The 15102-nt window shown below is 39.4% G+C and overlaps 1 protein-coding gene across 1 annotated transcript in view; it reads right to left on the bottom strand.

Moving 5' to 3' along the window:
- Positions 1–251: 251 nt before the first annotated feature.
- The window catches only part of LOC134861705 (A disintegrin and metalloproteinase with thrombospondin motifs 16), a 47550-nt gene continuing 32699 nt past the window's right edge, over positions 252–15102 (bottom strand). The window contains exons 19-25 of the mRNA XM_063879121.1: positions 13644–13770; positions 3715–3919; positions 2828–3022; positions 2541–2597; positions 2101–2316; positions 1759–1906; positions 252–1643 (exon numbers count right to left, since the gene is read on the bottom strand). Of these exons, the coding sequence (XP_063735191.1) occupies positions 1528–1643; positions 1759–1906; positions 2101–2316; positions 2541–2597; positions 2828–3022; positions 3715–3919; positions 13644–13770 (1064 nt within the window). The 3' untranslated portion in view covers positions 252–1527. The remainder of the gene's footprint in view (positions 1644–1758; positions 1907–2100; positions 2317–2540; positions 2598–2827; positions 3023–3714; positions 3920–13643; positions 13771–15102) is intronic.

Raw genomic sequence — 15102 nt, 5'->3', positions numbered from 1 at the left:
GCTAACCTAGCTTAGCATTTCCCAAGCGTGTAGGCTCTCCTGTGTGTATGGATCAGATGTTGCTTCCTAAGCCTGATCCACCTTTTTAAGAATGTATTTAAAGTTTCACATCCCCCTGGTAAGATCAAACTCACTCGTACTGCCAGCAGCAAAGAAGGAAATAAGTCATCAGAAGCTGAGATGCTGACATCCACACATGTTTATTGTTTTTCATTTACATCGTAAAAAAAATCACAGTGAAATAGCCATCATCTGTTTATCACTGCCTTTAACCAAAACGAATATGCAATGCATTATTTCTGTGACATACCAATGCATGCAAAACATAACTTATGAATAATGTTCGACAAAGTAATACACTCTTTAAACATATTCATACCTTTTGCCATTATTATAGATTTTCACTCGACAGCTGTTCTAATGATCAATAACAATGTTGACCTTGAATTGGGCTATGAAATCAGTATGTTTCTCTTTTCTTCATGGTGAAATAAATATTTTGAAGAAAAGAGGTGCAGTTTGTCAGCATGAAAACCTATGAAATTAATAAAAAATATAACGGTAATAGGCTTAGGGTATTCTCCTTAGGGTAAGTTTTAAAAGGACACATGTATATCGCTTTTAAATACAGTATTCCAGCAATGCTGTATTGTAAAGTCAATAAATAAAACAAACAATACTATACACGGGTCACACAATTAATTTGCTCCTTGCTGAAACTTGAGGATTTCACATTGATTGTGTGACAGAAGACATCGATAGTAGCAACTCTAATTACGAAAGCCATTGCGCACAGGCTTTACCGATTTAAGTAAATCTTTGTTTTTGTTCCTTTGTTTTTTTCTTTTAAATGACTACAAAAAGCTTCCTGTTATTGTCCAGCTATTGAGGAAGCACACTTTGATCATCCCCAGTCTGTTTTCTATCACGCCGTAGGGTAAAATATATTCTTTCATATTTGCATTTTTTTAATTATCCCTTTTCATTATCAAACATCAGATATTTAATTGATCAAGACTTGCAGTGCAGAGCAGGGCGTATCACATGGTGCTTGGCAGTGCCTGAAAACTGTTCAACAGTTTCTCTCTGTTGGCCTACCATCGCTGGCCTTAGGTTGACAGGGAGATGTTGGGTGTCCTGGATACACATCTCTTTAATTACACACAGTACATAAACAAAGCTGGGGTTTTTCAGGTCTTCAGTTTTCTTTGGATATGTCAGTCCTATTCATTTTAATCATGATTCCCATTCTGCCAGTTCCTCCTTATAATTCTCTCCTTTATTTGTACTGTCCTGATCACATTCCTGTGTGGTGAATCAAGTTCTTGTATCCAGATGTCCTGCATCACAGAGAGGAAAGAGGGCACTGCAACTCTCTTGCACTTCCATTGAAGTGTTCTATGTTTTTCAGTGCTCGCCACATGCTTAAAGCAAAAACACTGTCTTTTCAAGCATGGACTTCAAATATAGTCTTTTGTCTGTTTAACTACCTATTTGTCTTCTAACAAACAGAGTCACTCCGTGTGATTATAGGTTCGAATTTGAACAGGATTGACAGCACTGCTTGCCATAGAACTTGTGGTTGCAGACTCCATGCTGGGGCACCAGGTAGCACCAGTTAAAGTAATCCCGACATGCAACATCTGGAGGAAAATAAGAAAAATAAGGGTTTTTCATAAAAAACTCTGTCCAGACTACAGAAAACAATACTTTGTACACAAGCATGCAATTATTATTATAATACATGAGCTTGGGTACCTTTTTTCTCAGGTTGTGGGCAGAAGTTAGTGTTGCAGGCCTGGGACATTGAAGGTTTTAGATGGAGGGCACAGCCAGGGGAGGGCTTCCCTTGCACCAGACACTGGACTGTCCTTGCCTGCACTCCTCCTCCACATGTCACTGTGCACTGTAAAGTAGGAAGAAACCTTGATCATTGATACACTGAAAGTCACAAACCACGTTTAACACATTCAATTCCTCCTGTCTCTCTCCGCTCAGTGTTAATGAGCTTATAAAGCTTGTATCTGCATAAACCAAATGTAATGCAGTAAACCTTACATTATATGACACACACCCTTATATTTCTCGAAGTTAAATTACCTGTGACCAAGGAGCTGAGTGCCATTCTGCTGGAGGCAGAGGTTGAGGGAGGGGTTGAGGTGGATAAGTGCGATGATGCGTGCTCCAGCGGTGAACTGGTGGGGTGGTGCGGATGGGGCATTCAGCTGTGGTGCATGGCCTCTGTAGCTCTACCGTGGGCTTGGGGACATGGTGGCACTTCTTGGCAGCAAGCTCTCTATATTTTCCTGCAGTGTCCTGTATTATGGAAACCCAAATAATGATGTGAGCATGAAGATAAATTGTGTAACATGACACCCTCAAAGAATAATTATTTACAATAAAAACTATTGCACTTTATGAATTTCATATAGAAAAGATGAGACATGAGAATTTCAGCTGTGATTTGTCACAATTGATGTTAATTTTCCAACAAAGATTTGGTTGTATATGAGTCAGCATCATTACAGATAAATACACACCTTCTCCGCACACTTGATGAAGCGAGCCTGATAGCCACGACCACAGGTTACTGAACACTGAAGAAAGAAAGAAAGAAAGAAAGAAAGAAAGAAAGAAAGAAAGAAAGAAAGAAAGAAAGAAAGAAAGAAAGAAAGAAAGAAAGAAAGAAAGAAAGGAAAAGAGAAGAAATGGAGAGAGAGAACATATTTACAATAGCTAAAAATACTCATTTTATTTATTTACATACTGCATAGCTGAATGCTTTATAACATATTAAGACATTGCTTTATAACTGGACTTGAATTACCTCTTGCCATGTGGAAACAAACCACTGCACTTTACGTTGTTTCTGGCAGCGTTTGATGAAACAGGATTCTTGATTGGCTGGTTGCGGCAGACCCGCGCACAAACTGTCTGCCAGTGTGTGTGTACGGGCACTGGGGTTGGTGCTCGTACAAAGCACCGTCCTCTTCCTCAAACCGCTGCCACACTTACGTGAACACTGCCAAATACACAAAAACATAATAATGATCAACCCTGACGTCCTTAAATGCTTTTGAGCTAATAAATGAGACGATTTGTCTAAATGAATTCAACATTTGACATAATGTAGCTATTAAATGACTTTAGCATAGAAACATAATGTCACAGGCCAAATATGTTCACAAACCAGCTTTGCAGAGAAAGCATTTCAGCAAGGCAAGCATATATTCACATTCCCCATGCATGCAGCGACCTATTGTACTATAAATCCTTAATACTTCCTTTGATGTAATCCAACAATTCCCCCAATATTCATTGTGATCCTAAGCACACATCTTATGGCATAGCCTAAAAAAAGAGTTTCAATACATCAAAGAAACAGGGGGGCGGTGACGCACTACACCAGAGAACCAGAGAGTGAACTGGACACCACTTGTGGAAGGTATTTAAGGATATTTGGGGAAAAATAAGACAACTTACCACACATAATGTATAGAAATTGGACAGAGAATGAAACATTTAAAGTCGCAGTGGGAACATTCATATTTTAATAAAATGTGGTGAAACTATCAAGGCTGGTGTGTAAAGCCATTTAGGATGAATTGAGAGCATGTAGGATTGTATTTCCTGCTGTGGATGTAAGTGTTGAACTACTACAGCAGTAATCCTTGAAGATTCTCATTCTTACAGATCCCTTTTACACATGCTCACCTGTGACCATGGCCCAGCAGTCCAAACTGGTGGACAGCTGTGTGTGTTGCAGGCTTGTCCCCTGGTTGGGGTGGGCTGGGTGCAGTGAGAGTCAGTCAGGGCGTCTACGTTAGTCTGGCTGCTTCTCTGGACACACTGGACCTGCCGTGTCTGCTTTCCTCCTCCGCAGCCCTGGCTGCACACCCCCCACTGTCCTACAGACCAGCTGGGACAACACAACAAAAGCTGGCTGAGTCAACATGAACAGCGACTCCATCACTTACTCATACAGGGAATTCCCAAATTAAAAAATAACTGTACATTGCCAGTGATTGTAGAAGACACCCTGTGTTGTAGTTCTCTTCTTCAGTGGCCACTGTAGGCTATTGTTCTTCAGAGATTAAATATAAGGGATTGTATAAGTGATGCGTGACGGAAGCTTAAAAGAATACTTCACACGCAATATAGTAATTTGTATTTGAATTACTCCCTCCCTGTTACCTTAAATTCTTGAAGAAACCAACTAATCAATAAGTCTAGGGTAAAGTAATCCTTTAAAATATTGTAACTCAATTTCAGTACTTAACACTTTCTCATAGAGAAACTCATTGGCAGACAATACCAATAATGAGGTAATAAACAGATGAAAATAGGCTTAACTATCTCTGTGACTAAATACCACTCATGTATCGCATTGCAGGCCTAACTCCTATAGGCTATGAGACACTACGTGGTTGAATGGCTTTGGAGCAAGTCAGAACAACTGAAACACCAGGCTTTCAACTGTAACTGAAACCCAACTTCACAGTTTTAAGCCCCCTTCTTGCATAAACTCGGCCCTCAGCCCTACTAAACCTAAACATCACCATATATTTATTTTGTAATTAGATCCATTTGCTCTTTACACTCCTAAAAATGTAAATACATTGACAATAACAAAAACTTGGCTTGTGTCAGGATAAATATATATAAAGCATCCTTTATATTGATTTATTTCAGACAAACAATCATCTGACCCTGATGAGGAAAGTATAGTTTATGTTGTTTTTAGAGACACCACATGTCTAAGTCTCTAATCCCTGAACCTCCTCTTCCTTCTATTTTCCTCAAAGTTTCATTGCCTTTGTCCCAAGTGACCCCAAACTGAAGGTGCAGGAAGCTCAATCCCTCATCACATACTCTGTCATCCTCTTGCTAACTTCACCCCAATGTACCCACTCAGCCTTCTAAGATCTACCCCAAACAACCCAGGAAAACATTGCTGTCAGCACATAGAGTTGTATATATTAACGGTCTAAACTTTATTTGTGGTAATTTGGTGCATCACTTGCCTGGAATGTTGTATAGGGAGGATGAGAAGAGTTTAGCTTTAAAAGGCATTATACGTGCACTATTGAATCTAAATAAATACCCTTGGAGAAATTCCATCTGGTTTCATATATGTAATGGGTTGTCAGTAGAATTACACATAAAAGGAGGATTTATGGGAGAATGAGGGGAAAGCAGGGATAAAGATGTAGTTTTCTTCAAACATTTCACCAAGTGATCAACACATACACAAAACATATTTAACTTGATGTCATGATCTTTATTGACCCTTGGTGCAAAGATAGGAGCTTAATCCTCATGGTGTTATTGAATACATAAATACATGAAAAAAGTCAGCCATCTTAAGTCACAGCAATATTTAAAGCCATGTCGTGTCTTTCTAGAGCGGAGACACATTTGGATACATTACTGTTGGCTTCAACAGAGAGAAATCCAATTCACCTTAATTTGTATTTCTCCGTAAATATTTCAATACTCGAACTGTACAGGATATGCAAGCAGCCTAACCTTTAACCCGGACTCCCAGAGGCTTGGTGTCAGACTTATTCACATAGCTATTATTTTGGTTATACATGCATTTTCGCTATTGTAGTGTTCATACCAGGATGTGGTTATACCCAAAAACACAAGTCTCTTTCCGAATGTTTGTCTATGGAGAATAGTCTTTTGAGCCTAATAGTGTACAGACCAACAAGTTGTAATTCAATGGTTTGGAAACTAAGAAAATGTTGACATGCTCCCAGTATGAAACGCTCATTCTAAGCTAACGACATCACAGCAAAAAACATAGTTTTAGCTGATTATATACTATTGAAACTCAGCTTTGCAAATAGATCTCTAAATGAAATCTTAGTTTGGCTGTCCTACATCACATCTAGGATATCTAGTAAAACGTTTGTAGATGATTAAGGTGCTACATAAGAGCTTTAATTGATACCGAATAGCCTCACTAATACTATGGATATATCACTTTAGCGACTCTACTGGCATGACCTTTGGTTTAATTTACTGATGGATGGCATATCAAGTTATGGAGCACCTTGTGATCTTTGCCTTGACTGTTATAGGTAAGGTAGGAATGTTGGAAGATGAGCAAGCATCACACTCTATGGACAGAAGCATAGGGGATAAGATGTCCTCTGGACAGAGTGTCGCATAGCCTCTGTGGTCTAAATTTTAGACCACAGAGGCTCTAAACGACCTGTCTAGCTGCCCACCAGAGGCATTAAATAACTTCTGACCACTGTTTATGGCCCTGCCACTGTGTGTGTTTGTCAGTGTGTGGGTGTTTCTCTGCTTATATCAGTGCACATTCACAGTGTGAGAGAGAATGATATCATGCTTTAAATGTGAGCGGGCATCGGAGACATTTTTCCATGATGTAATGGCCGCTTAGTCCAACTTGTTGGTTGCACACACAGCAAAATTAAGTAACTGCAGGGCCTTAGATTAGTGTGCCTTGTAGAGATGGACTGAAGACTGCATATAACTTGTCTAGTTTAGCATGCATACTTTGGTCGGTCCAGCATATACTTTGTCTCTGCTCACAGTTTACGGACAAGGAGGGCCCACAAACTGTATGAAAGTGATGCAAAAACTTGTCCAGATGCTTGGTGATAAGAAGAAACATGTACATTTGCCCAGACAATATGCTTCAGTTTACTTCAACTAAAATATTCTATATTATACCTGGCTATCACAAAGGTACAACAGAAATCAGTTCTGCTTGATTAAACCATGAAAAATAACTCTAACAAGATGGGATACACAAATTAATGTGATCATTGGGAACCCCAACTTTACAGCAGCACTGTAACTATACTATATGCATTTATGAAAGTTTATCTGTATATAATACCATATTACAGTGCTGCAAATAACTGTAATCAGAGTGTAAAAGCATGGAAAAGACTGGAGGATGAAACACAAACCAATAGGAAGAAGATAATAATAAATGTTCCTGCATAGCATAGAAAAGGTCAGTTTAATCAGAGGTGAAACAAAGTAGTCCTAGTCCTCAGCTCACTTCACATATCTATACTGTATATGTGTGCTCAACCACTCTAAATTATGTTTGGATCATAGTAGCTCTGTAAGTGTCTTCGCACAGTGCTGCCATGCACACAGACATACCTAAGCAGCCCCAGCTGTGGATAATAAAGGATATAGGAGATGAGTGTTAACAGTTGTGAGATGACTTTACAGCCACCATTATCACTGCTTCCCCTAACACAGTGTAAACACACACATCCATTAGTGAGAAAATGCTGATAGGGTTGGTGTGTGTAACTTTGTAAGTGGTGGAGTGTAAGAGGAGAAGGAAAGAGAGAGAAAGAAATTGAAGCGTTAAAAAAATAAGAGCAGTGACATATATTATTTATAAGTGACTTTTTAAGATATGGCAAGACAGACAAACAGACAGACAGACAGACAGACAGACAGACAGACAGACAGACAGACAGACAGACAGACAGACAGACAGACAGACAGACAGACAGACAGACAGACAGACAGACAGACAGACAGACAGACAGACAAATCCCTGCTGAGAGATTGGAAGTGCTACGACACCAGCACTACAGAGTTGAGTGACAGCTCTCCCTGGTGTGTGTGTGTGTGTGTGTGTGTGTGTGTGTGTGTGTGTGTGTGTGTGTGTGTGTGTGTGTGTGTGTGTGTGTGTGTGTGTGTCTATGGCGATTCAGGGTTGGACAGGTCACCGGGGAACAAAAAGACATCACATCAAAGTATCCAGGCCATTAGTGTTATGTTTACAGCTGAGCCTGAAGCCACCCTCTTACTGTGTATGTGGACGGGTTAGAGGTGGGACAGAAAGGTTTCACAACTGACCTCAAAGGCTTCACCTATGCCTCTGTGTGTGAGAGAGACAAAGAGGGGAACAAAGTCAGACAGTGGGTAAAACACAAACTAAGGAGGGGGGTATTAAAGGGGACAGAGGGAGGCAATGCCCCTTGAAGAGTATTTATGTGTTCTTGTGTAAAGGTCGAGGGGAAATTAAGCATCTGCTGTACCTACAGTATCCTGAGGGATGAGTAAGCAGTTAAGTACTGGCTGAAACATATGGAAGTGTAGCAGTCACTCTTTCTGGCTACCAGATAATAACAGTGTGAGCACATCCTGTGAACCCACAGATAAAGCTTCAATTGTTTGGCCTTTTTGCGTAAACCAACCTACACTGTCAGCAAAAGTTTTAGAATATCCTCCCTAATGTATGCCCTCTCCTGCAATGTTCAACTTTGCTACAATCCATTTACCAATAAGAACGTAATTCAATTTTCCACTGTAAGAGGGCATAGAAACATAATACTCTCCATGTGTTTCACATATGTGACCTACAGTAATATGTTCCTATTTGATATCTGATTTGTACAAGGGTATAATTGACAAACCTAGTTGAGACCATTTAGTAAGTCAATATGCTGACATTTTTAGAGTGCACAAAATAAGTTACATATGACATATTTTATGGTGAAATATTAGATTTTCTGAACTGACTGTTACCCAGGGGGAGCATGACAGTGTAATATCATGCTCCCCCCCCCCCGGTTAAATTGCTTGCATAATTATTAATGACAATACCTGTGTTAGACACGTCAAAAAAATCTGTTTAAAAAAATGTCATGCTTTGTTTTAACAAATCACGATAACATTAAAAACAGATATTTTGCTTTGACCATATCTGTGATGCCCTTTTATTCCTTAATTATTATTGTTGTGTGATCAAAAACAAAACTCCATGATCATGAGCCTTTCCATCTGCTGCTTGTATCGAGAATGTTTTGTGAAGTTTCTGCAAATGCAACAGACTGGGCTACCACTAGGCTAATATACAAACAGAAGCCTTTTTAATTCACTGCACTCTAATTCAATATTACCAAACAGTTGTGTTGTTTTGTGAAAGGATCCTGGGTTACATAAATTAGCCAAAATACAAACCAATGTAGGTGGAGCACAGTGTAGCCATCCTAACACAACATTAAGTGATGTCTTTGCATGACAACCCCATGAGTTCAGATGTTTTTAGCCTGGGTGGGAATAATCTATAAAGCTGGCAGTGATGCGCTGTGCACACAGTACCAGTTTCCCTTCAATATAGCAGTGAAAACAAGGCAGCACAGACACATAATACACACCACATTAGTACACACGATGACCCAATGAACCGCAAGCATGCCATTATAACTTAAAATGTCTGACCTAACAAATCTATGGAGGGACATAGCCACCTTTTCTATGACTTATATATATATATATATATATATATATATATATATATATTGTCTGTCAACACACTCACTACTTTATGTCAGTGAATGCGAGACAGCTCTGTGGTCATCACATGGATTTTCCTAGGATACCTGTTCCAAAACAAACTCAAACCATATGAGCAAGAAGGGGAAAAAGAAGACACTGACACTTTATTGCAGAGGAAAAATCCCCTTAAAATAAAATATGAGATAAGTGGTAACTGGGATTCCATGATTTCAGTGCTGATTACATGATCTTGGTGCCCTCCCCTGTAATGCCATGACTTTTTTTCAGCAGGTGTTCGAAGACCACCACTGGAATGCATATTAAAGAGGAGATGACTTCATAAGCATGACATGATATGAAATGACATGATAGAGGGGTATAAAGATTCAAGAATCAACTTTTTAAAATATTTTCATCAATGCTACTGTAATATATTTTATTGTAGTTTTAGACTGCATTGATCATTGGGTATAGTTACAACAATCTTTCCTTGGGATGAACGGGTGAGAGAGTTTGGGTGGGAATGAGCTTCATAGTAACCAAACACCACCACTGTTACTCTTCTCTCATGCCCTGCTCTGTCTTCTTCCTGTATCTGTGTGTGTGTGTGTGTGTGTGTGTGTGTGTGTGTGTGTGTGTGTGTGTGTGTGTGTGTGTGTGTGTGTGTGTGTGTGTGTGTGTGTGTGTGTGTGTGTGTGTGTATGTATTATGTATGTATGTATGTATGTATGTATGTATGTATGTATGTATGTATGTATGTATGTATGTATGTATGTATGTATGTATGTATGTATGTATGTATGTATACATGTATGTATGTATGTATGTGTGTGTGTGTGTGTGTGTGTGTGTGTGTGTGTGTGTGTGTGTGTGTGTGTGTGTGTGTGTGTGTGTGTGTGTGCGTTTGCAGACAGCAGCTGATGGTCAGTCATTCTGCTCTTGGCCATTATAGCTTCATACATGCCCTTGTGCATATATGTTTATGTTATTTTATATACCTACTGCATGTATTGTATATCCGTAAACAAAACCTGCAAACAAGAATCTCAATCTTGGATGTTGTTTGCTTCTTTTGTTTGTCTCTCTTCCTTTCAAGTAGTTTTGTATTATTTTCTCAAACAATGTAAATAACTATATTATATTACATTTGATGTATTTAGCAAATGCTGTAATAAAATATGTTTATAGCATTAGAGGCACTGATGTCTGGGAGCAAAGATGCAACAATGCTCTATTGTGCCTGTATCTGGCATGGCCTTCTAATCGGAAAATAATAAGACGTCTTGAAATTATTTTAAAAGGCTTGACTTTGCCACAGAAAAACAAAACAGCTTAACATGCACGGGACAAAAACCCATTTGGAAATAAAACAGTAGAATTGTTCTGGATATCCACATGCAACAGTGACCAAGATGAGGTCAGTGCCTCAGATAAACCATTCTCTGCTCGTAAATCAAGGCACAACTTGTCAGCAGTGTCGACCTCATTTGCAAGAATCGGGCTGATATATCAGCCCATTGCTAAGACTGTACATGGGTATACTGAGAATAGAGGCACAGAGGAATTGACGCCTCAACAGCAGCTGTCAAAAGCCTTAAGATAAATGCTCTTGTTATACAATGGAAGACAGGCATCAAGTACACTGTAATTCTCCTGCTCTTCTCTGGTTGTCTTGATAGAAAATCTAAATTAAGTAGGTAATCTGTTTAGGTAGTGTTCTGTTTTGGCAAATAATTGCAGACATATGCAATTGTTCTTAAATATGCAATTATTTAATACAACATGTAGTTAAATTGAACATTTGCCTCCTCCCGATAATATAGGTTTTTTTTTAAAGTTGTGAAATCTTAAGCATGTCTGGTAAAATAACTTATACAATTACAGTCGTTTTATGTGTCTTGAAAGCATTCCCATTTTAATCAACAAAATCTCCCCTTGCATTTAAACCAAAGTTATCCCAGCAGTTTCTGTAACTGATTTGTTTTCTGGTCAGGGCCTTCGTGACACTGACCAGAGCAGCACAGACAAGGGAGGGGTAGTTCTCCCGTGTGTGTCTTTATGTGTGTGTTCATACATATGTCCTGCCTGTCAACGGGCACATCACTCCCTATGATGTCCGTAGCATCGGACCACATTGACTGCTCTTTGATCCTCTGCCTTGGTTTTGCATGTCAGGGGTATAGACAGTGACCAAACCAGCTTAGCTTAGCCAAGATCCTACAGCGCCCCACCCTGAAAGCACAGAACCCTTAGTGGTTCTCGCTCCCACTCTCTCTATATCTGGTATCATCATCGTACAAAGTATGTTGGTGCCACTCTAAGTGACAGCAGTGACATTTTACAACATCAAAAAAAACATCTTGGCCACTGCATTCAGGAAGTGATCCTCAACATATGATAACATTTCCTACTTTGGTTCCCAGCAGTAAATCAATCATCAGCTTTTTTCCCGGGTTACCCTTGAGGGAGGACATTTCTGAGGTTCTCAAGGCTTTGGAGGAACCAAACATACCCAATCAACTCAGCTTGCAGTGCACTTAGCAAACAGCAGTGTTTCTGAAACTACACATTGAAAAGTGATGTCTCTGGTGGTTGTTTATAGAGCCAGAAAACTGGCGTTTTGTTATGAGCTTGGGCCTCACAGTGATGCTGCATGTGAAAAAGTTAACAAGTCCTTGGCCTGCCGTATTAAACAAACACAGAAGCTAACCATTGCTGACAGTTGGTGAGGTATCATGCTGAATTGGAAGAAGACACAAGGACATTTACCATATCTCACATGTTTTTCAAAATGTTAAAAGCAATTTTCAATGCAAGAGAGGAACATGTCCTCAACATAGAACAGGTGTTTAACTGGACTGGGAAAGGGTGGAGAAAGTCAGTGGTGCCTGACACCTTTCATTCACTTTATTATGAGGAGATAGTGTGAGAAGTTCGGAAGAGTTGACTCAACCAATAAACACTCCTTCCGACATCGCATGTCAAAAAATTACAGAGCAGATGTGTAGGTGTTGTAGACCAATAACACATGGCAGGGATGAGGAGTGAGGGAGGAAGAAGGTGAAAAGCACAGAAGGTGGAACACAAATGACCCCATATTTTGAATCAGGATAAAAGATTCAAAAATTACAGAGAAAAGTTTATTCAGACAAAGGAGAGATAATAATTAAAATACTGTTCAAAGGAACAGCAGTGTGGTGAGCTTGAATAACTAAGGCAACCTATTTGGCTATTGGCCTACGAAAGCTGTCTCCTCAAGTTCCAAACATGAACATGCACGTAGAGTATGTGGAGGGGAAACAGCCAACAATGGTTTTGGCTGTCACATAACCTACACGAAATAGCCCTTCCAATTGAACAATTGAATAATTGACATACCCCAAAGTCTACAAGTCTATACTGGCCAACTTTTTCGTCTTTCCATCCAAAAGTATGTATCAGGAAAAAGTGAGGAAATGTCTGCAACGTTCAAATACCATTTTATAATGATGTCCAGATTGAGAGCCAGAGCGTAGATACATTCATGAGATCATTCACAAACGTTAAAGGCCATGAATTGCCATTGACATAAGGTTTGATTTTAACGAGTTGTGATATTATGAACTCAAATCTTAACAACAAGAACCTATAGCCATGCTAGCAGCTCTGTGAGGCTTTATACTTTTGCAGAGCAGTCCTTGTGCTAAATGCTATTCTGAGCAGGTTAACATGCACACAGTGACAGTGCTAACATGCTGGTTTTGAGCTGGTAAAATGTTTGCTATGCTCTAAGTTTACAAGTAAGCATGCTTACTGCTTGATAATTAGCATAATACAGAGCTGAGGCTGATGGGAATGTCAATTCTTTTTTAGGTCTTTAGTAATTATGCAAAGCCACTGTAAACTAACTAACTTATTTAATTTTGACCTGATGATGATACTGGTTAAACATTTTGGAGTCATCAAAGTGATTATAATTCTCTTGAGGGAAGCATCAATATATTTAGGAAAACATCATGGTAAAATATTCAATAGTAGTTAAGATATTACCATAAAAAATATCAACGTCATGGTGGAACTGGAGGGAAAACCAGGAGAACATCAAAGTCACTAGCATTCAACCGCTGGGGACCATGAATGCATGTACAGAATGTGATGTCATTCTTTGTATAGTTTTATTTCAGTCCAGACAAAAGGACAGATGGACACACAGACCAACACCTGACACTAGCATGGCGAAAACAAAACCAAATCGCAATAAAAGATGTTTTAATCATGTGACAAAACAACAGTTACTCAGTAGATGCACCTGTGTCGCTATGACTAGCAAGCAACTATACAACACATACAAAAAAAGCAAAGGGTCTGACCTGGCAGGACATGGTTCGGTGTTGCAGGGTATCAGTCCAGTAGCTGGTCTTGATCTTTGATTGCAGTTGGATGTATTCACTTGCACTCTTAAGTCTTTGTAGCATGCTGACTTGGTGTTCATCTGGCCTGTAACAAGGGATATATCCATAAAATCATTATGAAAATCATCAATAAGAAATAATATTATTTGCTTTTCAAGTCACACTCTATTATTTCTGCTTTTATAGAATAACAGTAATACAAAACTGCAGGCTCATATTTTTGGCGATGGATTAAATAGGTACGTACATAGAATTGAATGATAGATTGTTGGCACTGCTGTAGAAAAGCAGTGTTATTGAGCTTTAAGGCTTACTTATGACCTCGGAAACTGTAGTATGACAAATTAGGTATTTGGAACAAAAATTGTTCTTTAAGTCATAGTGTCAAGCTAGTTGTCAGGATGCTATCAAATGTTTGTACTTAACATAACTGCAATATGTGACCTGTTTTCACAGATAGACATTTAAAGAAAAACGTGTCTTTTCACCACACCTTCTGCATGTGTGATGTGCTGTGACATGACAATAACAAATAACATTTTTGTTTTTAATTAACTTTCTTCTTTGAGTTACTTTTCAGAGGCTTTTAAAGAAAAGACATAGATAAATATATTTATTTAGTTTTGATGAATTCTGGCTCGCAACTTGATCTGGTTTGTGAGAAACTTGGATCCTAGCTTCACAGATCCCCTTGTTGGTATTTGACCTAAGGCATGGTCAATCTGCAATGGGGTCAGTTAGTCAGTCACACTCTGTAATAAAGCAAACGACCCCCAACCCATGATGGTCTACAATCAGGACACAAAGGGGTGGAGGTGGTTAGGGTGGACTGCAACAGACCAGGGTGGGGAACTTTAACCTGTAGTGTCAATCAATAGGGCTCTACACTGGGGTCTTTGTTCAGACACATGACGGCAAGCATAAATGCACACACACAAATATACCAAGCACATACAAGCAATCGCAAAAATTAAACACCCATGAGCACTCACACACACACAGTCAGGTTTACATACACATTTGTCCACTGACTTCCAGCCCCAATTCACCAGACCATACAATAACCAAAAGTGTTGGTCACAGTCTTTGTGTGTGAGTGTGTGTGTGTCTGCTAGTTAGCGTAGCCTCAGGTGGGACAAAGGCCACTGGTCGTACAAGTCTAAGTCATACATATGTGTGCTTGCTTAAGCATATCCGTTTGTGTGTGTGTGTGTGTGTGTGTGTGTGTGTGTGTGTGTGTGTGTGTGTGTGTGTGTGTGTGTGTGTGTGTGTGTGTGTGTGTGTGTGTGTGTGTGTGTGTGTGTGTGTGTGTGTGTGTGCACATGTAATAGCAGGTCTCCAGTAGCACAAGAAAAGGTCCCACCAGTCTTAAACAAGAGCTATAATGTCCCCTGTGTAATGATGGGAACGCGCCTCT

This window comes from Eleginops maclovinus, chromosome 3 (assembly GCF_036324505.1).
Source record: "Eleginops maclovinus isolate JMC-PN-2008 ecotype Puerto Natales chromosome 3, JC_Emac_rtc_rv5, whole genome shotgun sequence".
NCBI lineage: Eukaryota > Metazoa > Chordata > Actinopteri > Perciformes > Eleginopidae > Eleginops > Eleginops maclovinus.
The sequence above is the reverse complement of the archived record's forward strand: the minus strand, read 5'-3'. Positions and strand labels throughout refer to the sequence as shown.